Source organism: Rhinolophus sinicus, linkage group LG04 (genome assembly GCF_036562045.2).
Source record: "Rhinolophus sinicus isolate RSC01 linkage group LG04, ASM3656204v1, whole genome shotgun sequence".
Classification (NCBI taxonomy): Eukaryota; Metazoa; Chordata; class Mammalia; order Chiroptera; family Rhinolophidae; genus Rhinolophus; species Rhinolophus sinicus.
In genome coordinates, this window is record NC_133754.1 from 187,147,178 (window position 1) to 187,172,637 (window position 25,460).

Consider the following 25,460-nt stretch of genomic DNA (forward strand, 5'->3'; position numbering starts at 1 on the left):
TGCGCAGGGGCAGTGGCTGCCAGAGCTGGTCTTCCCCACGTGGTCACTGACCTCCCCGCTGAGCACCCTTCCCCTGCCTGGCTGTGACACAAGGGGCCGATCAGGAGAGTCTGCACACCCCTCCCTATCCCTCGGCTCATCTGGGGACCTGAAGCTGGCGAGCATTCTAGCTGGAGGGGCCTAGAGAGGTGGGACTGGGACGCAGGACAGGGCCTGCGGCTCGGTCGGGGCTCTGCGGTGGAAGGACCCTCCTCTGGGCTGAGCCACGATGGGAGGGGGTGTGGAAGAGGAGGCCACCTCAGGACAGGGAGCCAGCGAGTTCTGGGCCAAGAGCCAAGTCTGCTTCAAAGCTGTTGAGTGTTTCAAGGGGCAACAAGACCAAACAGACTGTAAACTGGGCCGTGCTCTGCAGATGTGCCCAGTGTCGGTAGGAAGAGACGGCCGTGCACCCGAGGAATGTCCCTCTGTCCATCTGCCCTCCTTTCAGCCGCTTGGAAAGACCCAATGCCCAACTCCCTTTAGCCAGGAGCCTGGCTTCTCCACCTTCACGTTCTTTCCTGGAATTTCCCGGGGCAGGAATAGGGCCTCTGCCAAAGAGGCGCTGTCTTACCCTGTTTGTCTGAAAATAAGACCTAGCTGGACAATCAGCTCTAATGCATCTTTTGGAGCAAAGATTAATATAAGACTCTATATTATATTATATTATATTATATTATATTATATTATATTATATTATATTATATTTTATTTTATTTTATTTTATTTTATATTATATTATATTATATTATATTATATTATATTATATTATATTATATTATATTATATTATATTACAGCTGGTCTTACCGTAAAATAAGACTGGGTCTTATATTAGTTTTTGCTCCAAAAGACGCATTACAGCTGATTGTCCGGCTCGGTCTTATTTTCGGGGAAACGCGGTAGCAATCACGGAGGCAGCCTGGGGTTCCTCGCTCATGTGAATGGTGACTGGCGTCAGGCTCTCGAAGGCAAGAGAGCAGTGTGCTTGGCCCGAGACCTGGTCCATGTCTCCTCTCTCACTGTTCAGGCTGTGACCACTGAGCCCTCTGACCCCCCAGGACACATCCTGACACCCACTACTTGCCAAGCACCTCCCAGGGAAGCCAGTGCTGGGCACAAAGAAGGGGGGCTCAGGAAACTGCTGTCTGGTGAGCTTCAGAGCTGACAGATGCATAATTGGGCACAGGGGGTGGGGTGGGGGATGGTGTTGGAACCGAGGAAACGCCAGAGTCCAAGGGCCAAGCAAGTGTGGAGCACGTTGGGCGTGACTGGGAGCCCAGACCTGGGTGCCAGTACAGGGGTCCCATGTCCCAGACTGTGTGCTGGAGGAAACGCTTTCTGTGGCTGGGGTGCACCATGGCTGTGCTGGACCCGAAACACTCCACCCGCACTGTACCCACACCGGGCCTATCAGCCTCGGTCTCCCCACGGCTGTCAGTTTGACCCGAAGTTCTCTGTCCAGAGGAGCCACAGATGCGGCCTGGAGTGAAGGCAGCCCAAGGGGCCCATTGTGCGGCTGGCCGGCCAGCTCTGCATCCACCCTCATGTTCAGGCACAAGGTGGGATGGTGGCAAGAGAATCTGCTGTCGGGGCAGCGCTGTGGGCTCTGCTGGGCTGTCTGTGTCCCCCACCCCCACTTGGGGACAGCATCCACAGGTCAGGGGCTTTCCCTAGGTCCACTGGTGTTTCTGTAGTTGGTGCTGCCAGTTGGACCCACGCTGGGATCAGGAGGCGCCAGGCTCTGCTGGGCGGGCAGGCGGCACCACGACTCCACGTAGCGTGTGGTCCAGAGGGTCAGTCCCCTGCTGCAAACACAGGCCCCCTGGCGTGGTGAGCCAGAGCCCGCTGTCGGCCCTGGCCGCAGGGCCTCGCTGCCCCGGGTCTCCTCACTGCCCGGCTCCTGCTGGAACTGGCAGCTCAAGGGCTGCCTCTGCCAGGGCTGCGTGGGGCAGCTGTGCTGGCCATTCTGAGTGCAGGGCCCACGTCCCTGCCCCGCCCGGGCCGGTGTGGCCACGTGTACAGTCCCCGTAACTCCCAGGGGAGACCCTGGCACGCAAGGCAGCAGAGCGACAGTGTCTGCATGGCCTGCTGTCACCAGTCTAGCCCCACGTGCCCTGACTTTAGATGAGGACATGGAAGCTCCCGGGGTTCAATCATGGGCCCGCGGTCCAGCCTTGGGGGAGGGACAGCTCACACCCAGGCTTCCCCACTGTACACAGCACTTCCTGGGCAGGGCCTGGTAGAGGGCAGTGGGCGTGGCCAGGCCCAGCTGCAGGTGCAATGCACCTGGAAGGGCCTGGCCCTTCCCACTCTGTTCCAAGCCCTATGTCCACCCCAGTCCCTGATGTTTCCTTGGTATCCATGTGGGCTTTCCCCGGAGTGCCGCCCTGCCAGGTCAGGCTGGGTCTCAGCTCACCCACTTTGCAGCGACTTTCCCTAGTTCCTGGGCAGGGCAGGGATGTTGCAGTCTCCATGAGTTTCCTGCAGCTCTTCTAATAAATGTCTGTAATTTGGTGGCTAAAAAGGCAGACAATTATTCCCTCCCGGTTCTGGAGGCTGAAATCCTAAATCCAGGTGTCGTAGGGCTGTGCTCCCTCCAGAGGCTCCGGGGAGGGACCTTCCCGCCTCTGCCGGCTCCTGGGGCCCCAGGTGGTCCTGAGCTGTGGCCACGTCACTCCGGTCACTGCTCCGTCTCCACGTGGCTTTTCCTCTCGTCCCTGCTTCTCTGCTCTGTGGGTCTTATCAGGTCACTTATCACTGGGTGTGGGCCGCCCTAATCCAGGTGAGCTCATCTCCAGACCCTTACCTTAGTGACGTCTGCACACACCCTGTTTCTAAGTGAGGGGGTGAGGGCCTGGACCTTTCTTTTGGGGTCACTATCCAACCCTTTTGCTACAAGCAGTGTGGGGAGGGATTGTCTCCCATTAATTCCTGCAGGGCGTGTGTGGTTAATGAAAAGCATGTCTCTAGGTGTGAGTGTTTTGTTGGTTTCAAATGGCGGCTTTCTCAGGCTGCTGGGTTGTGTCGCTGAGGAGGGGGAGAGGATGGTTGGGCAGCCCTGTGCGTGTCTCCCGGCTCGGACGGGTGGCTGACTGGCCAGTGCGGACAGTGAGCCGGAAGTTTGAGGTGCGTTTTGCCTCTGGTTCAGGTACAGGAAGGGCTGGGCAGTGAGCGAGTGTGGGCCTGGACTCCTGCCTGGTGCAGCTGGCAGGCGGCCTGCAGGCGGGAGCTCGGTGACATAGCAGGGGCTCATGTTGGTGTCCGTGCCCAGGAGCCTTCATCTGGAATGATGCCTTGGGTGTCGGGTTTCCAGGGGTGGGTGTCGAGCTCTGAGGACGAGCCCCTCGCTGGCCTGGGTTGTGCTGGGTGCTCGTGACTGTGAGATCCAAGCGGCCGGGAGGGCAGCATCTACCGAGGGCCCAGTGAGGAGGGGTCCAGAGAGACCCCACAGAGTCAGGAAGGCCTGCTTCTGCCCGTGCCGGGGGCCCTGACACCTGTGACCTGGCTGCAGAGGGCTTCAGGCTTGCTCCGTGGAGACTGGGAGCAGAGGCCAGTGTGCCAGCCCAGACGGGTGACACAGTGCTGCAGGCCCAGCCTTGTGGAGCGATAACACGTGGCTTACAGTGGACTTTCTGATCTGTGGTCCCCTGGGAAGATCAGCGCCCAGGGCTCCAGGAACCGCAGCGCTACAGAGGCTCCAGGGGGACAGATGGGGTCACGTCAGGAGGGCAGGAGGGTGCGCGGCTTTCCTGGAGGAGCGGGATACTGTGTCTGAGCTTCTAGATGCTGCTCCTGCAGTCTCGGCCGCAGTGACAGGGCTGGGGGGCAGAGGACGAGGGGAGGCCCACCCGCCTGAAACTGAGAGCTGCTGGTGTGGGCAGCTGGAGGGCCAGGGGGTCCCACCTCATGCTCGGGGCTTCTTTTTCATGGCCAGCCACCAGGGGGTGCTGGGGAGCTGTGGCTGAGCCCTGGCCCCTCCTTGGGCAAGGCTGGGCCTCAGTTTCCTGATCCAGAAAATGGGGCTGCTAGACTTGTGGTGAGGACGAAAGGCGATGCCTGCCTGACAAAGCCCTCAGCTCGGGGCAGCAGCCAGCAAGCCCGCGCCGGGCGTCCCTGTATTTGGTGATGTTGTCTGAGGGCCCCTGGGTGCGGCACACGGTTGCCGTGAACGCTTAGGCTCTGCTGACCACACCGTGGTAGAGTTATAATGACGATAATGATTAGTGTCACTGTCATTTCTGCCATCCGTGTCCAGAGATGGGAGATTCAGAGAGACGCGTGAAAGGTCTGCAAGCCGCTCCCATGGGAGCTGGAATTCACCCACCTGCAGAGTGACTTGTTGGTGGGTTGAAGGTGTGAGAGTGTGGGTGCAGTGAGACCCCTCTGAGGGGGGACACACAGTGGGGCAGGGAGGGGGCTGGCTGTTGGCTGGGTGAATGCCCTGGAAGCCCTTTGGTGGCCGTGAGAGAAAGCCTGCTAGACTGGTTGGGTGCCCGCTCTAGAACCTGCGTCCCCGGGTGGAGGGGCCCAGATGACAGTCACGCTTTGGTTAAAGGTCTTTGCTGGTCCTGCTCTATGTCTTGATCTCTGAGAACGTGGAAAATCCATCTTAGTTTCGTGTTCCTGCCTACGCCATCCTGGGTTCGTGTGGAAGCTCTCAGTGCTGGGAAGGACAGGCACTTGGGGGCCTGCGCCTGCAGCTTCTCCACCCCACGCAGCCCAGGCACTGGCCACTGCTTGTTCAGAAAACCCAAGGTCTGAGATGGCGTGGGGGCTGCACTTCCGTATGGCCTCCTCCCCATCATTCGTCACAGCTGCCCAGGAGACACACATTGTAAACGCCACCTGCCCCAGGTCACACAGCATGGAAGTGCCAGGTCAGAGCCTTTCCCTGGATCAGGAGGATATTCCGATTCTCAGAAGAAAGGACGAAGGCTTCAGGTCCCTGCAGTCAGCTTCCATCGCTGTCCCTGTAGACGTGTGACACTCCAGCCCTACAGAGCCACTGCCTGCCCACCACCCTCTCAAGGATCACGCTTGGCGCCTGTTCTCAGTCCTTCCTGGGTTCCAAGGCCTGTAAATGCCCCCATTCAAAGTGACCCGTCCTGCTTCCTGCCCCACCCACCCAGGCCCTGCTGTTTCTTCCTCTCACCCCGGAACCCCTGCCCTCCCTAATCTCCACTGGGATTCCCAGGCTCTCCAGGTGCTTTCTGTCCCACTGCAGCCAGCCCGTACAGTCTGTGTCCACAGCAGGTTCTTCAGAAAGGTCTCTGGGGGTGAGCAGGGGGCAGCAGGACTTGAGGACACTGAGATGCCTCGGCCCTCATGGAGCCCTGGAACCTACATAGCGGAATTCATTTCCCCTGAGCACACGCACATTGCCTTCTCCAAGCCTTCCTCGGTTCTCATAATGCTGCTGGGAGGCTGTGTGTTTGACGCCACTTCTCCATAACTAGGAAGTATAGATGGCCTCCATGAGTCAGCCACAGACCCACCCCATACCTCTCACGTCGAGGTGGCTTGGCTTTGGGGCACAGCCCAGGACCTTGGCTGGTTATGCCACATGGTCTTCTTGCAAATGATGCTTTGGTCCCTCACCATTCAGCTTAAAGCTGGAAGTGAGGACGGGTCACGCATGGTGTGCTAGACCTGGGGAACGCTGGCACAGAGTGTGTGGAGCAGCCCCCCATTCTGCCCGGCCCCCACAGTGGGGTGTGCATGGTCTGCCTGCGCGTGAGAATGCTTCCTGTGGCTGTGGATTTGCAGAAAGATCCAGAGTCCAGCCTGACTGTCACGGATGACGCCAAGTTACTCTCTTGGTCGACAGAAGGAAGACTCTGCAAGGTCTTTCAGGCTGAGACCATGTTCTGGAACTAAGGAAATGAAATTCAGTAAGGATAAGTGTGCGTTTCTGCATGTGGTTCAAAGCAATCCGTTGTATAAAAGCACGATGCGATGTGGTGGTGAAGCATTTCCTACCGAAAGGACGTAGGGGTTGGAGGCTGTCAAGCCCGTGAGCGACCATGGGTGTGACACGGCGTTGCAGCACCCCGTTCAGAACAGACTGCAGCAGGACTGAGGGTCTGGGCTGTGCCCAGCAGAGGCTAAGTGCACACCTGGAGTCGGAGCCGAGCCTGGGGAAGGCAGGGTGGAGAGGGCGTTGGTGACGGAGGGTGGAGAATCGCATCCAAGTGGACAGGATGAGGCGGTGACAGAGCGAGGACGATGAATGGAACATCCGTGGATGTGAACACGTAGCATCCACCGCCTCCAAGGCCGGGCTCCAAGGCCACCCCCTCCAGATGCCTTTCTTGACCTCCCCAGGCAGAGCGAGTCACTCAGTCACCTTGGCTGCCCCCTGAGGAAGCTCTAAGCTTGAGACTTGAGGTCTGGGACATTGATTTATCCATCTGTGTGCCCATAGCCCATAAGGCTCATCACAGAGGTGCCACAAATGCTGGTTGAATGAGCGCAAGAGTGATCAGAGCTGACTGCCTTCACGTGGGAGAGGCTGGTGAGCCTCTGTCAGGGTCGTGGTGGTGGTGGTGGTGGTGGTGGTGGTGGTGGTGGTGGTGGTGATGCTGGTGATGCTGGTGATGGTGGTGGTGATAACGGTGGTGGTGGTGGTGGTGATGGTGGTGGTGATGGTGGTGATGGTGGTGATGGTGGTGGTGGTGATGGTGGTGATGCTGGTGATGCTGGTGATGGTGGTGGTGATGGCGGTGGTGGTGGTGGTGGTGGTGGTGGTGGTGGTGATGGTGGTGGTGATGGTGGTGATGGTGGTGGTGGTGATGGTGGCGGTGATGGCGGTGGTGGCGGTGGTGGCGGTGGTGGCGGTGGTGGCGGTGGTGGCGACGGTGGCGCTGGTGGCGCTGGTGACGGTGGTGACGGTGGTAGCGCTGGTGGCGGTGGTGGTGCTAGTGGTGATGGTGGTGGTGGTGGTGGTGATGGTGGTGATGGTGGTGGCAATTTCTGTTTATCTCGTCCTCACTGTCCCAGGCCCACTGTGTATCCTGCACACAGTATCACACTTAGTCCTCAGGATACTGCTGTGGCCAGATCTTATTATCCTCTTTCACCAATGAACAAACACATGCCTGGAGAGAACCAGTGAGGCCCCACTGCTGGCGGAGGAGGGATCCAGCACCCAGGCCGCCTTTGGTCAGCATCTCGCCCCTCTGTATGGTGATGCCAGTCTGTGCCCCTTCCTCTGTGGAGCTTGTCACAAAGTGTGTCCTCCCATGATCTCCTCATGCTCATGGTCAACCCAGACCCCACAGGCTTGCTGCTCTGAAAGTTCAAAGGGAAGCAGGATGGGCCTGCTTCACTCACATGCTGCCCAGGCAACGAGTGTGGGCATTTGTGTCTGGGCTGGCTGGTCATCTAAATGTCCAGGGCCACACAGCCAACAGGGAAATGACGTGAGACCCATGCCCTTTACAGAGTCTCGTGGGCTTTTGAGGAGGTGGGCCCATCTGCCTGGCCCCTGACACTGGCTCGGCTGCCCTGTCCCTCAGTCTGAGAATGGAGTGTCCCCTCTCTGAGTTCTCTAAGTCGGCCCCTTTGTCACTGCAACCAGCTTCAGGGTCCAATGAGGCTGGATTTGACCATCCCCCTCCCTGCCCCTGTGCCCTTGGCGCCCGATGGAGACTCAGCTGTGTCATTTCCCAGCCTGCACCAGTGCAGGTGTGAGTAGACCCAACCCTAGTCACCCTGGAGCAGCAGCTGGCTAGTGGCACAGGTGAGAATTGGATGGGGGCTGGAGGGGACTGGTGTGTAGTGGGGAAGTCAGACAGGGACCTGGGAAGCGGGACCTGGGCTGCAGCAGGAAGTGGTTTATGACCACAGGGAGATATTTCTTTAGCACTTGCCCAAATAGTGTTAGTCTCACTCTCAGACTCCACGGGTTCTCCAAAAATCATGGAAAAAATGATCTAGACCTCCTCTGGCCAGGGCCTTTGCTTTTCCATTGTGTGACTCATGGATGAAAAATATTACAACCAGATTGTAAATGGGATTTGTTTGGGTCACAAGAGCCTGAACAGGAGAAGCAGGTGGCCTTTTATGTGTGACATCTCCCAGGACCTCAGGAACTGGCTCGTGGAAGGAGGGCCTGGTGTCTCCTGGCCATTGCACTGACCATGTCTGTCAGAATCCACCAGGCTTTCTGGGAAGGAGGCTTTGCAGGGCGGACAGTGATGGTGTGTGCCCTCACACGTCCTGGGTGATCTGCACGTGGGTGCCGCCCCCCTGTTGCTCGTTGGGAAATGCAGCCCTGCTTCAGCTCCTGTTCACAGAGGCGGGCGGGCGCCCCCCTCCCAGCAGCCTCAAGCTCACTCATTGAATAGGGAGGAAACCGTGGCAGTGCCTCTTTGGGAACACACCTAAGTTTCATTGGGTTGGGGTGGGAACCCAGGGTTGCTGGCCTCCTCCCTCTGTCCTGTGAGAGCCCAGCTGGGGCGCCCTGCACCCTCCCTAAGCCACAGGTGGCCACGCCGACTTATTCTGGGCTGCCTTTTGCGCAGATGGTGCAAACCTGTGGCCAGTCCCTGGCAGCAGGAAGGTGGGTGCCTTCCTCTTGGTTTTGTTCCGTGAACAGCACGCTTCTAACTATCCTTCCCACAGCCTCCAACAAAAAGTTTGTTTTCTCAAGTTATCTGTGTCTCCTTTATGAGTGTGAAGTGCTCTGGCTAAAAATAGGCTACAAAAATCACAGGAAAAGCCACGCACGGATCCCCGCGGGGCCTTTTGGGGTGGCGAGGAGGGGCCCTGGTGCCGCCAGGCTGCTCTCCCCCAGCAGAGCAGGTTTTGTTGAGAGGAGGAAGGCAGCAGTGAATGGCACCGAGAGGGGATAAGGGGCGACAACACAAACACGCCAGCCTGGGACGTGCCCGTGGGAGAGCCTCCCTCATTTGGGCAAACCGGACGCCTTCCATCTCCAGTCCCCAAGGTTGTAAAGCTCTCCAACAAAAACTCTTCAATTTCCTCCACTCACAGCAGACGCGTTGGCTGGATAAAATCTCATTATCAGAAAAGGCAGAACTGATTCCCTCAGCAAAACGTTCCCGGCCCAGCGAGAGCCAAGGACAGCATGCGTCCTGCTGTGTCCCAGCAGCTGATGGCCTCTTGGGCTGCCTGGCCTATCCTACCGCTAATTGCTGTCCCGGACCCTGGGCTGGAAAGTGAAACAGAGTGGCTTCAATGACAATAGGCACTGTGGCGGAAGCTTCTAGGAGCTCAGCAGAGCTCTCCTGACCTGGCAGGAGCAGAAATAGGGGGCGTAAAAGGAGAAAGCTGTGATCACCATCAGAGCGAGTGATGGAATGAACGTAGCAGGCACCCGCTTCGCTGGGAAGGTGATTTGAGCCACTGTTGGGCAAGCTGCCACTGTAGGGCAGGGTTATCATATGTGCAGGGCACAGTACTTGAACTCCAAGGGGACCAGGCAGCTCTGGGGTCTGTGCCCTTTCAAGAGGGGCCCTCTCCATGAGCCTCAGTTCATGCTGTGTGAAATGGGACAAGAGAAGAAACGAGGCTGCCACTCCATCCTGGAGAGGCCGCGAGGACAGGTGAGGGCTCGTCTGAGAAGTCACTCTCTTCCAGACGTGTTGTGGACAGGGGATGTGAAAGACCGGGGCCGCACTGCACAGGGCACCTCAGAAAGCCATCATGTCGGGCCTGCAAGTGGGGTCAGAGTGTGTGCCAGCAGCCCTAGGACTGATGGGCTGTTGCTGTGGGGAGGGACCCAATCCCAGGCCCCTTGGCGTCACAGCAGAGCCCTCCGAGGTCAGCAGCCAGTGCTGGCCAGCGGTGGTAATGTCCCTTCACTTTCTCCTGCAGGTCCTTAGGACAGGTGCTCCTTTTTTGTTTCTTCAGATGTGGGTCAGCCAGGCCAGTCAGTCACACAGAAGCCATCCTCTGCATCGTGTGTGCACACAGGCACACACGCAGGAAGCACACAGGTGCACACATGCACTCACATACACACCAAGCAACCTCAGACCGTACAAATGGGCTGTGGGGATTGTTCGGCTGCCTCTGGGGGAAGGGGCAACAGGTTTGTCCAAGGTCAAGGCCCGGCTACAAGAGGGTTCCTGGTCGTCAGGCGCCCCCCACCCAAAAGGCCACCCAGAGCTGAGAAGTCCTAGGGTGTCCTCAGTGCCTCCAGAAGGGTCAGGGCCCTGCCCACCAGCAACTCTGACCTAAGGCCAGCCTCCTAGAGCTGGTGTCCAGCTCCGAAAAGGCCAGGGGCTCACTGTGTGTGGTCCTTATAGCCGCAGGTGAGCGTCCTGACTCAGCCCTGGGCTCCAGCCTTCAGCCCCGTCCCCCCAAAACACAGACACGCCTAAGCCTGGGGCAGTCCTGCTGACTTGTTCCCAGGCCCCCGGCATCTCTCACCAACAGCCGCTATGAACGGCTCCACCAGGAGAGGGGGCTGGCTTCACAGGAGGCATCATGAAAACGCTCTCAAAACACCCATAAAGCTGTGATCGTTGGCAATATGACCAGAATATTGACCAGAAAGGCAATATGTAGCAGAGAGGGCCGGCCGAGGCTGTGCTGTCTCCAGGTCATTGGTGGTGGTTGCTGAGAGCCCTGGGCTGAGAGGAGACAGAGCACAGTGGGGACGCCATCTCTGCAAAGGACACACAGGTATTCAGCGTCCCCAGCCTGAAAAGTCTAAGTGCAGGGAGCTTGAACAATGAAAGTTCTGGCTTCACAGTATTGCTCAGATTTCTCTGCCTGGTCTGATCGAGCATGGAGGAGGGCAGGGGAGGCCGAGGTTTCCTGTGGCTGAATGGGGGCACCGAGGCTCCCGGAGGATGTCGCCGGGCTGGTGGACGGCTGGGCTGGGCAGTCTTGTACATGCCCCCTTGCTCCAGAGAGAAATTAGTTGGCTCTGATTGGACATTTTAGAAGGAGTTTCTGAGATCTCCCTGGGGACGTCAGGAGGGGCATTCTCCAAGGGGCTGCCTTTGGCTCAAAGAGGAAGGTGGGAGTTGGGTGAAGACTGTACGGGCCCTCGTCAGCCCTGACTGCACCTTTGGGTGCCCAGAGCTTCGTGCATCCCCAACACCTGTGCCTCAGTTCCCCCTTCTCCACAGTGGGGGTGGGGTGGCCAGACCCCTGACCCTGGAGAGATGCACCCACAGAAGAAACAGGCATGTTTGTTAAATCCCACTGAAGAATTTGGTGGGAAACATGATTTTGAACCAGCGCAGGTGTTTGCAGTGGAGGCCGTGCGCCAGGAGGAAGCCGGTTCCTGCTCCCAGCGCCGTGCGGCCGGCCCCCAGCTCAGCACGGGCTCAGCGTGCTGCCATTCGGGGAGTCAGCCCTGGGGCAGGCAGGGGACCGGGGCTGCCGAGGGCCAGGTCAGCGCGCATGGGGGCTTGGGTCTGAGGAGAGCGAGGGAAGCACGTCCCACCCGCACCCATTCACAGATTCATGCCATGGACTCGGCCCTGCCTGGTGCCCGGTGCTGAGCCCGAGCCCTGGGATGCGAGGGCGGAGAGGGCTGGGACCGTCCCGGCCCTTCCCCAGGGAGCTGCCATACAGTGTGCCGGCTGCTCGGCCCAGGGCGCCCCAAGTGCCAATGGTCACGGCCGCCCCCTGAAGCCCCCAAGTCGCCTCTTTCTTGCAGTAACTGCATTTGGAGAACATATACTCAGATGTCAAGCTGCCCATGAAAGGAGAAAATATTTTATTTGAATCGGATGAAATTTGAACTAGAAGTCCTGTTGCTTAATGAAAACGTGTGGTTTTGATTCACTGTTCCTGTCACATGGTTCTCTTCTGCTGGAGAGTTTAAAGTGTGGGCCAGGAGCCTCTGACATCCAGAGGGAGGAGAGGGGGCTGAAAGAGAAAAGGGGGGGGGAGGAGAGGGAAGTGGGACGGGGGAGAGGGAGAGAACAGGAGGGAGAAGACGCAAGAGCTCGGCAGCTCTACCAGCCGCTGCAGACAGCACGACACTGGGAGTGAAACCTCCGGCAGGCGAGGTGCTGGTGTGGGCAGGAGGGGGTGGCTGAGGTGTGCTGTGAAGCCCCATTGCTGTGGTGGGGCCTGGGCTGCGGTAGAGCAGGCGCTCACTCTGCTTCCCCTTCCTTCTCCAGAGGGAGGAGGCCCGTGGCAGGATGGCAGAGGGGCTGGGTGGGCCTTGGCCCAGTGACCCTGACAGAAGGAGGTCCATCCGTGTGGGCTGCCAGAGGCGGAGCCGCATGTGGGGGTGGCCTTAGCAGGAGGAACGCTTCCTGAGCCCCGTCTGCATGGAGACGGGCCTGCCTGAGGGGCTCTGAGCAACTCGCTCCTCCTTCAGGGGTTGCAAACCTGAGCGTGGGGGGCATGTGTTTAGGACCACGCCTCGGGGGTCAGTGGGTGGGCCTATTCTGGACTCCAGGATGGCGCCTAGTTCTCCTGCTGGGTCACCACCACTTCACTTCCTCTCTGGGCCCGTTTTCCCCAGAGCCTTTGGGAAGCCAGGGAGGGTGATAGACCCTGTCCCCAGGGCTGTGCACATCACGGGCACCTTGCTTCGGAGCCCTGAAGGCCATCCGGGGACTCACACTTAGTGACTCTGGGTGACACGTCAAGTGATGGCAGGCCATACCTGGTCCCTTTCTGTGTCTCTCTGCCTCCCTGCCACAGAGAAGGGGTTCACACCGCTTCACCAAATGAAAGGCAGGGAGGGCATGGCTTCCTTGCTTGGGCCTGTGGTTCCGACATGTGCAGGATGGCACCACGCCTCTGGGTCACAGTCATGGCACAGCGTTCTCTTGCCTGCACTCCTGGCTCTGCCCTTGAGGAGTGGAGCATGCCTTTTGCTGGACCACAGCAGAGCAGGGCATAGGAGCAGGAGCTGCCCCGGGCCTCTGGCCAGACTCATGGGGGCATCAATGAAAGCCTGGTGAATACACAGACTGGTTGTGTGTGTGATCTTGTCCATGGAGCACAAGGGAAGTCCAAGGTGTCAGGCAGAGTGGGCACCGCTGGGCAGTGGTTCTGTCTGGGCCGTGACTGTATCCCCTGTGTGTGATGCAGTGGCTAGCACTTAGTAGGTGCTCAATAATTGCTATTGAATGGATGGACGGGTGGATGGATGGATAGGAAGGAAGATGGATGGATTATGGATGGATGGTGGATGGTAGATGGATGGAGGGATGGATGGACAGATGGATGGGTGGGTGGAAAGGAGAGACGGAGGAAGGGAAGAGGGAAGATGGATGGATTATGAAAGGAAGGATGGATGGATAATGGGTTAGGCGGGTGGGTGGGCCAGCTGGCTTGAGTGGGTTTTGGAGGCAGCCGCTCTGGCGAGGAAAGCTGGCTGCGGACATGCTCCTTTCCGGCATCAGGCTGCTCCCGTGTCCCCACATGAGTCCTGGTGTGCCACTTGTTCAAGGGCTTTCTTCCTTTCCCAGGGTGACATTCAGCAGCTGCTCTTCGTCGCGGACCACCGGGCAGCGTACGATCACTGCGAACACTACAGTCCTGATTGTGACACTGCCGTCCCCGACACCCCCCAGTCTCAGGACCCCAACCCTGATGAATATGTGAGTCGGCTCTGGCTGGGTTCGTGGCGGGGGCGGTGGGTCAGGCAGGTAGGGTGGGGTGAGGGGCACAGAAGCCGGGGGCCTCGTTAGTAAACCCACCAGGAGAGAATGTGGAGCGAGTCCCGCAGGACGTTTAAGAACCCTTCCTTTGGGGTCAGACAAGTTTCTAGGTGACAAAGGTGAGGTGTCGCTCTTACCCTCTGGCTTATGACCTGGACGGCGTGTCTGTGAGTGGAGATGCCACAGGTGCCCTCATGGGCTAAGTCCCCTGGGGTGCTGTCTGGAGCTGGCCAAGGAGAAGGGAGCGGAGGGCCGTTCGCTGCAGAAGCTTGGGTGCTCTGGCCACCAGGGTGACAGCACCTCTGACGAGCAGCCTTGGCCCGAGTGTTTCAGGAACCTGTCCTTCGTTTCGTCCCCCTCACCGGGACCTGCTGTGGCTGTGGGTCAGGCTTTCTCACGCACCTGCCCTCACACCCCAGCAGTGCCGGGGTTAATTTTTTCTGCGATTCCTTTTCACACTTCCTGTGAGAACCCTCTACCAGTTTTGACTCTCTTCTTCTAAGTATTCGGTGCTGCTCTTTAGCTCTCCTCCCAGTCAGAGAAGGACCGGTGGCCCTCAGGGACCTGTGGGTCCCCTGGCCCGGCACGTCTGAGCAACCTAAGAACAGCCTGGACTGTGCTCCTGGCTGAGTCCTGCAGCCCAGGCCTCCTGGCCGGCCCCTCCCAGTTCCTGGTGTGGAAATGGTCCTGAGGACGAGGGCTGCCCTGTCTCTGTCAAGTCCCTCCCATGTGCTTTGAGGGATCCTGAGTGACAGTGGCATTGCCAGTAGAGCCACAGTCTGGTTGTCCATCCCTCGGGTTCTAAAGGGTCAGAACGTCTGGACCTCTTAGGGCTCAAGTTTCTTTGAAGGGGTCCTGGGGTCCCCCATCTCCTCTCTTGGACTTCTCGTGGGGCTGGCTCAGCTTCCCAAGGACCTGGAGGGGGAAGAAGCCCTTTCAGGGCTCTGTGGGGATTCGTGCCTAGAGCTGGGCATGGCTTCCTGGTGTCCATAGCCCCCGGCTGAGCCCGGAGCGGGACAAGAAAGCAGGCTGGTCTCCGGTAGGGTCCCTGCTTCCTCACGTGCCCGATTATTTCCAGTACCCAGAAGGAGAGGGAGAAGGCGAGACCTATTACTACGAGTACCCCTACTACGAGGACACGGACGACCCCAACAAGGAGCCCGCACCCACCCAGAAGCCTGTGGAAGCTGCTAGAGAGACCACGGAGGTGGCCGAGGTCTGGGCGGCTGGGCTGCTGGTCTCTGGAGGCCACAGTGTGGGGGGCTGGGGGGCAGGAAGAAGCTGTGGCAGGTGTGAGTGTGGGGCCGCTAGGTAAGGCCTGGAGACTGGTGGGGGCGGGTGGACGCTCGGTGGGAAAGGAGTGACGGGGTGACTGATGCTATGTGCTTTGTTTGTGCTTATGGGGAGTGTTGGGCAGAGGGCTGCCCGTGGTGGTGTGTGACATCAGGGGGCAGAGATGTGAAGGGGCACAGTCACCTCCCCACAGGATGGCCAGGAGACTGGCCCAGGCTGCTGTAACAGTCTGGAATGTTCTCCTTTTTTAAAAAAATTTTGAGATACAAGTCACCCTTTCCAAGTGTGTAATTCAGGGGTTTTAGTCCATTCAGAGCAACTCCTGGGCTGGGCTGCCCCCTCCCTGAGGGACTGAGATGACTCTGCACCCGCAGTCCACTGGGCTCTTGCTTGGCTGGGAGGCCCGTGCTTTCCCACAGAGGAAGCCCAGACCTGGTGGCTGCGCCGGCCACCTCCCCAGCCCGACCTCTCTCTGCCTGGTCTCAGGAGCTGACCCCGCCCCCCACGATAGCCCCTCTGCTGTCAGGCACTGGGGAGGGGGCCGGGAAGGAGGAGGACCCCGGCATAGGGGACTATGACTACGTGCCCAGCGAGGACTACTACACGCCGTCCCCGTACGAGGACCTCAGCTACATCGAGGGCATCGAGGACCCCGACCAGCTCCCCGACCACGGCGCAGGGCCCGGCGTTCCCACCAGCACCCCTGGGACCTCCAACGCCTCCAACGTAATTGCTTTCCTTCTGAGTGGCCTTTGTCGGGGGGAGGGGCGGGAGCCCCCGGTGGCACCTGCTCCCTGGAGAGGCCAAGCGAGGTTGGCGTCCCCAGCCTGCTGAGTCCATCGCAGTGTTGTCAGTTTTTCATCTGCAAAGTGGGTGGAGTGAGGTCCGCCGTCCAGGTCTCTCGGGGTTCGGTGGGGATGGAGGACAAGAGCATGCTTAGGGACAGTGTCCCTGTCTGTGGCCTGGGGAGGCGTCAGGCTGGACAGGTGACCAGCTGGTCTTGTGGACCAGCAAACGGGACGCTAGGCGGGTAGTTCTGGGCACATCCTGGGCTTTCCCGTCAGGCAGACCTGGCCTCAACTCGGCGCCAGTGACCTTGGAGAGTGACGTCCCCTCGCTCCATCTCAGTGTTTTCATTTATAACATGGCCCTACTGTGCCCGTCTCCTGGGGTTGTTGCCAAGTCTTCAGCTTAATTCAGCACAGTGCACAGTCCAGAGCAGAAGCTTAAAAACAGCCGTTGTGCCATAATGAATTCGTGGCGGCCACAGAGTAGACACACTGGGTTCCGATGTGTCCAAACCCCTGTTGTTGGGCATGGGGTTAGGGGCATGTTACCCCAAGACTGAGGCCCTGGGGTGGAGCCCTGACGGCACCGACGTCCCCAGGCACACGGCCCATCCTGGCACAGCCCTCGTTAGCCATGGGGCCTTGGGGGTATGGATGCCAGTTTCCACATGGTGAGAGGGAAAAGCTGTGTAAAGAGGCCACCAGGAGCCCCAAGAGCTCTCCCAACAAGTCAGATTCCAGGCTTCTGGGAGGCCACTGTCCCTGGAGTCCTGAGGCTGTGGGGCCTGGAGTCATAAAGGGAGGGGCATCTCTGTCCAGTTGCCTGGCATCCTCTGGGTGACCCCTGCTGCCCCTCTCCCTCTCAGCCAGCTCTGCCTCCGGGGGAAGGGAAGGATGACCTGGAGGGGGAGTTCACTGAAGAAACCATCAAGAACCTGGATGAGAACTACTACGACCCTTACTACGACCCCACTGTCTCCCCGTCGGAGATCGGGCCGGGCATGCCAGCAAACCAGGACACCATCTTCGAAGGGGTGAGGGGCTGGGAAGGTGTGGGGGTGGTGGGCTCCTTACCGGGGGTCCCGAGGGCGGGTCTGACGGCACCGTATGGCAGCCTTGCTCACTTCAGTCTCCTGGGCCTAGGTGTGTGCGTGGTGGGGGGTGGGGGGCTGCCCGGCTTTGTAAGCGTAGTTGCAGCTTTGCCGTCGTCTCAGCCTTTCCTGCCTTTCTCTCCCACTCATTCTCCCTCCATCTTTGTTTTACAAATCCCAGATTGATGGACCACGGGGCGAGAAGGGTCAAAAGGGAGAACCCGCCATCATTGAACCAGTAAGAACATTTTCTTATCCTCTTTATGAAATGGGCGGGGGTTGGGGTGGGGGTCACTGCTTACGGGCTGTGGCCAGACCTGTGGGACCCCTGCACCCCTAGGCCCTGGGCCACTGTGAGGAGCCCCGTGAACTCCACATTCTGCTTATTGCTGAGACTCAGGCCGGTGAATGTTCTGGACCTTGGCTGAGGTGGTGGCTGCTTGGGTTTTGAATTGGTCAGAAGTCTACCCTGTACACTTCAGACCAGCACATGTCACTGTGTGTCAATTGATAAAAAGAGACTCAATTCAGAGAGGGAGGCGGAGCCCCTCTGGAGGGTCGGAAAGGATTGGGGACCTGGGCTGGGCCAGGTGCTGTTGTTTACCACGGGCTCTGTCCCCCACGGCTGGTGCTACAACCGTGTGGTGTGGACTAAGTTCGCTGGAACTGGTGAAAACGCTTATGAAACCACGTCAGGGGAATTTAATCACACAGAGCTGCTCTGAGACTCCTGCTGAATAAAACCCAGCTATGCTGGGTAACGGGATCGTGGGTAAGTTAGGCAAAAGCGACTCTCAGTCATGTCTTCATGTGTGGAGCCGTAAGGAAGGGGCCTGAGAGCTGCCCCGGGCCTGGGCCCTAACCCCTCACCCCACCCGCTGTGCCGGGTGGGCGGGGCCCCTGCCTACATGTGGTAGGCACGGCGGTGTGGGCCAGGAAGAGCGGTCCACGCGTCGTATCATCCAAGTGCTGCAGGGAGGGCCTGGGGTCCTGAAGCACAGCCAGTCACGAGGCTGGGCCTGGGCTGTGGCTTGTGCTGCCAGGACCGGGTTCCTGATGGCTGAGCTCAGGACACAACGCTGGGGCCCCAGTGCCCTTCTGGATGGAGAATCATGGTGGCCTCCACTCTCCTGGGGCTCTGGGAAGGTTCTTTCAGAACCTTGATGGATGGCACATGGCAAGCTCTTATCTCGCCAGAGAGACCTGAAGCCCTGGGGCCAGGGCATGTAAATATGTCCCATCGCAGGGTGGAACTTCCAGTGGGCAGAGACTCAACAGTTCTCCTGGCTTGGCCCGTTCCCGGCCCCCAGAAGTATCTGAGGATGTAAAGGTGGTCTTGTGTGGCCCAGGGATGGGACCCGTCGCTCCCACTGGGCTGTGGGCACTGGACACACATCCTTTTCTCAGACTGGGACATCTCCTTTCTGGTGCTTTCTGCAGGTCCAAGGAAGACAGGGTTTATCTGGATGTGGGGGTGCAGAGATGCCTAGGGAGGCCCAAAGCCCGGTGGCCCCTTGCTCAGCCATGCGAGAAGTCCCGACACCATGCAGACGATCCATGGTGTTAGGAACTGTGCAGCCCAGCCTGGGAGGCCATCCCGGAAAAACGGGGTGTGGGAACCACCCCAGTGTCAGTTCCCCGTGGTCCAAGCTGTGCTTACCTCATTGGGGTATAGGTACTGATAGTGACATTTCCCCAGATGGTTTTGGTCCCCAGGTGGACTTGCTGTTGACTTGGGGTGCCTTTTGTGGTGTCTCCACTGCTTCAGTGCAAAGGGTGTCTTACCCGGGAAGAAAGTAGGAGCCCAGGGCAGGTAGGTACTTAGGTTGTAGAGTCCCGGTTTGGTCCCCTGGCTGGGTGGCGGGGGTGGGAGGGCTCGGCTGTCACCTCTGCCTGGATAAGTTTCCTGTTTGCTCATGTCCCCAGATGGGGAACACTGCATGGAGAACCGTGCATCCCGGCTCCGGAGTGGGGTTGGCGGTGGGCAGCTCCGGGTGTTTGGCTCCAGGCTCCTCTGGTGGGGGTGGGTCAGAGGAGAGGGCGAGGAGACAGGGGCAGTCCAACACAAAACGTGTGTCTACAGAAAACCCATTTCAGCCTCGCTGGGGGAAAACCAGCCATCTGGATGCTGTTAGGGAAGGGTCCCCGCCTCGGGCCCTGGCGTCGCTCCCACCCAGCCCCCAGCCCATTCGGAGTGTCCACGGGCCCTTGGCTAGTATCCCTGGAGGAATCATGTAAACAGTTGGAGTTTCTCAACCTGGAGTGTCGCCAGATGTCCTCAAAGTCTCAGCTCTCATAAACAGATGGCCGAGTCCTGGGAGACGCTGACGTGGTCTCACCTCTGACTGCGCAGGCGTCCGTCCCCATGGAGGTTGGGGGGCCTGTTTCCTCTCGCCCCACCTGCCCCAGGGACCTCCCTCTGGGAGATGTGACTCACTGTCGATGGCGCTCTTGGAAGCAGCTCCTCTCCGTTCATCCAAAGGGACATGGCCGGCTATTTCCCACTCACATCCGGCACCTTCTGTAATGTGTCAGCAGCACCAGAGGCTCCTTAAAAGGACAGGACTCCACTCGGCCGAGAACATCTAAGATAATGATCATTGTGGGGGCTCCCAGCCGTCGCAGGACCTCAGGGGCCAGGCCAGGGAGCCCAGGACTCCATGGTTTATATCCCCCGGTGAATGTCCGTCAGAGGCACACAAATCACCATCTCTGCCTTCTCTGTGGTTTAAAAACCTTTTTTTTTTCCGTCCATGCTATTTAGCATGTGGATAGACCTCCATTGAGAGGTTTGGGTTTGGCAGTCACTGAAACCTTTCCTGGTAGTTATTCTCCCAGCTGAGCTTTGGGACCGACGTCTGCACCCTGTTGAGGTGTGGACGGGGCTAGCACCCTGCAGCAAGGCCACCGTCTCTGTTGTCATAGACGCACGCTTTGGTGGTGGCCACAGGGGCGCGTCTGGGCGATGGCTTTGCCTGGGAGAGTTCAGGCGTTGCTCTGCTGAGCTCATTCGCCCAGCCGTTTCCAGCATCCCTCCCGAGCGATGCGCCGTGATCTGGGGGGCCCTCCCATGAGATCCTTTCCTGGCATCGCCACAGCGCCCAGAACAGCAGTTGGCATGTCTGGGCAGACAGCTGCAGCCCTGGGCCCACAACAGCCAGTGGTTTCTCTCCTAACCCCAGCTCAGTTTCTGAGCCTTCCCAGCTGCCTTTGTCAGAGCAGGAAACAGGAAAGCTGGATTTACGAAGCCATTTGGACAAGCTTTCTGTGTGCATCTCGCGTGCAAATATTTCTCCGAGTGCACATCTGCGTAAACACAGCGTCCACCCTCACAGCAACTAGGGAGCTGTGACGGGAGGGGCGGGGGATTGGAGGGGCTCTGCAGCCCCCTGAGCAGAAGCCCCCGCCAGCTGGCGCCTGGCGCCTGGGCCGATCCATGTGCCTCTGCTGGTCCCATCCTCCTTCTCCTAGGAAGACATTCCAGGTTTCACAAGAGGCTCATTCACTTTCGAAGACAACTCCAGGATACAGTGACATTGGTCATCCCTAGAGAGAAGTGTTCGTGTTTCTTTGGTTGGGGGCATGGGGGCAGCAGGCCTGCCCCCAGGCCTGTACATCCAGCCCTCTCACCCTGTCCCAGAGGTCACAAGAATTAGGGAGAATTAGGACATCACTGCATGCTTATGGCCACTGGCCCGGCGTGCGGCCGAAGCCTGCCCAGCAGCGCGGACAGAACCTCCCTGTTCCCAGGCCCCCCGGATAAACCCATCCCTGCTGCATCCTCAGCGTGCAGACCCCGGCAGGGTGCAGGACATCTGTTCCCTCTCTGCAAGGTTGTGCATTGGCTCAGAGCCCCCTGAAGTGGGCATGAAACAGGAGGGGGGGCTGACCCTGGCATTGACCGGACAGGGGTAGAGAGGAGTCCTGCCCTGAGAAAGGGGCTGGAAGTGGAGGCCCAAGAGTGGGGAGCCTTCCCCCCGGGCCAGGGAGCTCCATCCAGCGGAGGGCTGAAGTCCACTGTCCCTCCTGCCCACTCCCCCCTCTCTGGAGCCCAGATAACAGAGAGGACAGAAGGCCTTGTCCCCATTGTGGGTAAAGACAGTGGGGCAGAGGCAGGATGGACCTCAGCCCAGCGGGGTGAGCAGCTGGAGGAGGGCAGCCGAGTGTCCAGTGGACTCGGCAGTGCCCACTTACTTGCTTTGGGCTGCTGTTGGGGGATGGGGGGTATTTCCCACCTGGATGGAGGAGGGAGCTTCAGCAAGTCCTGTCTGAGCAGAGTTGGGCCTGATGGTTGTCCCGGCTGAGGGCTGAGGTCCACTCCTCCCTCAGGCAGCTGTTGCCCAGGACCTCCCTGGGTGCTCCCCCTCAGGGGGGTAGGAGAGTCCCTGAGGGGGCCCGGTTAGTCTGGGTCCCCCGCTCTACTCTTGGCATTGTAAGGCTCTTCTCTGGAGGGAAGCCTGTGGGTTCAGTGTCCTGGGCTTGTTGTAGGTCCTGGAAATGGTCAGAGGACAGTCACCGTGGCCCCCCCCCATAGCCCCCATTACAGAGACGGCTGCTCAAGACCCCTGCCAGGAGGGTGGGCGCTGACTGGAGGCCACACCCCATCTGCGGTCCTCTCGTCTGGGGTCCGTCCTCACCAGTAGGGTCTGCAGGGGCCCCACGCCCACCCTAGGGTCTTGGGCACTGGCCTCAGACACTGTCCCCGTCTCTTCCAGGGCATGCTCTTGGAGGGGCCACCGGGCCCAGAAGGCCCCGCGGTGAGTGTCCCTTTTTATTTGCCCATGACATGTGGGAGGTGCTCGGGGGCGGGGGGTCAGTGACACCCATTAAAGCTCCTGGATGGGAAATGGGGCGCTCGCCACATTGTGCAGACTCCATGGGGCCCTGCACCACACCGGTCCCACCTGCACCATCACCTAGACAAGCGGGTACCACGTGTTGCCTGTGGCTGCATCTTTGAACTCTGCCCTGATTTTATTTTCAATTCTAGGGTCTGCCAGGACCTCCAGGAACGATGGGTCCCACTGGCCAAGTGGGTGACCCTGGAGAAAGGGTAAGGACTGACGCAGCTCCCTGGGATCCCACGCTCTGCGGGCTCATCCGTGTGTCCCCTGCTCTGTGACGGGCATTGTCCTCACATGTGCAGACGACAGCCACACAACTTCCTTCTTCTAATTGCCCCAGCCCCCTTAATGCGTCCAGCGTCTTCCGATATTTAGGGAGGTCGACCAGCGCCCTGCCGTGAGTAAGGTGACACCTGCAAGAGTAGGACCCAGTGGGGCCGGCCTGTAGTCCCACGGAGGCTGCTGGTGATCAGCTCACAGTGGGGACCCTGCAGCTGCAGCCCTCCGTTGGTATGACAGTGACAACAGTGGCTGCTGTGGCCAGAGCTCCAGTGCTGTCCAGGCTTCATGTGGAATCTGCATGGATCCTTCCTCAGCCCAAAGATTTCATTGGCCTTGATCCCCCTCACTCTACCTTCCTTGTTTGAAATCAAGCAGCAGACACGGGGGAGCTTGCTCGGGGCAAAGGGCTGCTCCCGGGGTCACCCTGGTCCGCGGGACTGGTCGCTGCAGGAGAGATGAGGGCTGAACCTGACACCGCAATTTCGTTCTGACACCTAGTGGGGATTTGCAGTACTGCAGCCTGATCGGTTCTTGTCTGGCGTGGCTCTTTTTCTTTCTTTTGTTTTTCCCGATGGTCTAATGAATGTCGATCGTCTAATGGATATCGATGTGAGAAAAATCAGATGAAGAGCCGGTAATTGGCTAAGCTGTAGACGAGAGAGCCTGGGAGGGTGTGTGTCCTAATGGACATTTATCCCCAGGGCCTGGCGTCCTGCCCAGAGTGGAGTATGAACCTTAGGGTTTTGGGTGGACGATGGCTGGTTCTGGTCATGTGGAAAGGTGGCTGGAGTCTTCCTGTCCTGCGTGCTGGGTGACTTCTGAGAGTCTAGCTCAAATGGAGCCTCAAACAGGATTCTCTGCCACTTGGTTTATGGCCGGTGGCTTCGGGTGCCCAGAGTAAGAGGCTCTTGCTCCGTGACAGGGGACTCGGCTGGCCTCTGGGACACTTGTCCTTCCAACTCGTCCCTGGCTCTGCTCCCCCCTCTGCCACAGTCGAAATTCCAGACAAGCAAGTGGAGGCCACTGCTTTCCCCCACCCCAGGACAAGCACGACTTGAGTTCTGCGGCTCCAAAGGTCTGCCTGAGATGGGGTGATGGCCAAGCCCCCCACAGAGCATCACATGTGGACCCATGAGTGTGACCGAGTCTCCACGTCAATGAGAGAGGACCACATGGCGTAGCAGATGTTTCCTCGTAGACGTGTGACAGGGCTCTGTGCTTCACACACCGTGCGTGGATCCCGTGTGGCTCCAGGTGTCCGTCCATCCGTCTGTCCACCCAGCACACAGCGCTGGGCACTGGCCTGGCACCGAGGATCTAAATGCTCATAACCAGAGGGACACTCTGACCCACTCGGTCTCTGCATTTGGGCAGAACCCTGCTGGTGCCTCGTGAACTACAGCCCGACCCGGCTGTTTCATCTGTGAGGGTCTGTTCTCTCTGTGCTTCCAACTGCTCAGGCCGTCTTGCAGAGGAGAGCACTCGCTTACACACATGTGCGTGCACCCCCACACAGATAGACACATGTGGACCCATGTGCACATGCACGCACACATCCTGGGCCATTCCACGGTGGTCTCCCAGCCTTGAGGGTGGCCTGGGGCGGTGTGCTAAGCCCCAGCAGCCTGGTCTCGACTGGCCGTGTCCAAGCACAGTCGCCTTCAGTGAGCACCTTGTCCCCTGAGGCCACAACAGGAATGGCTCCAGGCTTTGGGTGCCCTTTCTGAAGATCCCTCCGCTCCCATGGGAAAGGGGGGGTCTTCTCCCAATAGTTCTGGAATCAGGAGCTATTTATTGAACAGACGATGCCTTTGAATGATAAACACTGGTATATAATAGAAAACCAGGCATGGTTTATGGAGAGAGAGGAAAAGAGAGAATATCTGGGGATATTTCTAGAGAAAAGAAACAGTTGGCAGAAATCACAAGTCAGCTTCTGGGGTCCATTTGTGCCGTCAGAGCCAATTGTGTGCCCTGTTGGGGTTTTGTAGCCAGGAAGCAAGATGGCCCATGAGCCACAGGCAAGCTCCACTCTGTCCTGTGGGCCTGTCAAGGCCGCACATGGCTCTTCCTGAGACTCATTGTCTCACGCACGAGGACAGACAGTACGTCTTATTCCACCTTGAACCCGGTGGCGGGAGCTGAGAAGGGGCCCCACGACCTCCCCGCTTCAGCTTGCTGGAGCGTCCCTGGGTGTCTGACACAGGCCATGGGACAGAGAGCGAGCTTTGTGTTTGGTGTTTCGAAAAACGAGAAGACGGCTTTGATTAGCGCCGTCTTCCAGCTCAGGGAACAAGTATGTGACAGAGCTCGGTGTTTGGCAAGTGTTTGCTCGCAGTTGTTTGCAGGAGTAAGTACAGGCTCAGGTTAGTAGCTATGCAGGGCTCATGTCAAATTTAAAAATGTTGGAAGGGTTCCTGGGTGGCTCTTCTGCTCTGAACGCTCATTCCTCCAGGGTCCCTGGGGATCCTTGTTCTCTACTTTCACATTCTTTGGGATCGTTCTGGTTGTGGCTGAGGAAGTATTTGTTCCAATGTGAGGGTAAAACTGTTTTTGCAGCCCTGAGGTTGAGTTGTCACCACAGTGGCTTAGAACGAGCAGGGAAGAAGAGCACGGAGATGAGGGTCTTTGAAGATGGAGACAGTGGGCGAGGGGCTGCCTGCCGTGCACTTCCTGGCTTCCAGCGTCACATGGCACGTGGACAGGAGCACGCAGACCAGGCAGACACCACGTAGACAACATCTCGTCCATGGGATATATGCACCCCCAGGTTTAAACTGGGGGGTTTGATTTGGGATAGACTCCGAGGCAGGAAACTCAGCTATGAGCAGCTGTCGGCATTACATTTCCAAGAGGAAACCTGGGTGGCAGAATGTGCTCTAGATTTTTCTTTTTTAAACAAGTTTTTTTATCTTCGGAGAATTTGTTTCCAAGATGGCAGGCAAGGGAATTTAACTGTATCCATTAACAATTAAAAAAAGAGGAAGTGTACTCCTTTGACCCAGCGGTTCTGCTCTAGGGACCTACCTGAGAAAGATGCCTGAATATTCATCATGGCAGCAGGTGTCATCCTGAAAACTGGAAAGACCCAAATGTGCCTCGGTAGAGGATGGATGAGTCACCAGTCGTGGGGCTAGAATGAGGCTACGCTCAGAAATGGGCTGAGATGTGCAGCGAAGAGAAAGAACAAGTTGCAGAACAACATGGAGAAGATGACCTCACAGAAACGGAAGGGAAGCGCCTCCCAGGCGCCGTGCCCTGTGAACGGACAAATGTGTTCTGTGCCGTGTGTCTGGTGTGTGCTTCCAGCTTCCTCTTTGCTCGCACAGACCTCAGCTCTGGTTACTTCCAGGGGAAGGAGAGGGATGTTCACTTTCCACCTCGTATAAACCTGTTACACAGCTTTTCACAAGGACAGAGGTTGCTTCTGCGACACAAAATAACTACCGAATCAAAACAAGCAAGTGTTGGTTCAGGCCCAGACGGTTCCACGGCCTTCTGGAGAGTCCCAGAGCCA

General features: G+C 58.4%; 1 protein-coding gene across 3 annotated transcripts in view; it reads left to right on the forward strand.

The window, feature by feature from the left end:
- Window positions 1-25,460, forward strand: part of COL5A1 (collagen type V alpha 1 chain) — a 148,003-nt gene that overhangs the window by 46,622 nt on the left and 75,921 nt on the right. For all 3 annotated transcript variants that reach the window (XM_019718217.2, XM_019718216.2, XM_074331331.1), the window contains exons 5-11: window positions 13,454-13,585; window positions 14,724-14,861; window positions 15,425-15,664; window positions 16,593-16,760; window positions 16,999-17,055; window positions 21,533-21,574; window positions 21,808-21,870. In XM_019718217.2, coding sequence (XP_019573776.2) covers window positions 13,454-13,585; window positions 14,724-14,861; window positions 15,425-15,664; window positions 16,593-16,760; window positions 16,999-17,055; window positions 21,533-21,574; window positions 21,808-21,870 — 840 coding nt within the window. The remainder of the gene's footprint in view (window positions 1-13,453; window positions 13,586-14,723; window positions 14,862-15,424; window positions 15,665-16,592; window positions 16,761-16,998; window positions 17,056-21,532; window positions 21,575-21,807; window positions 21,871-25,460) is intronic.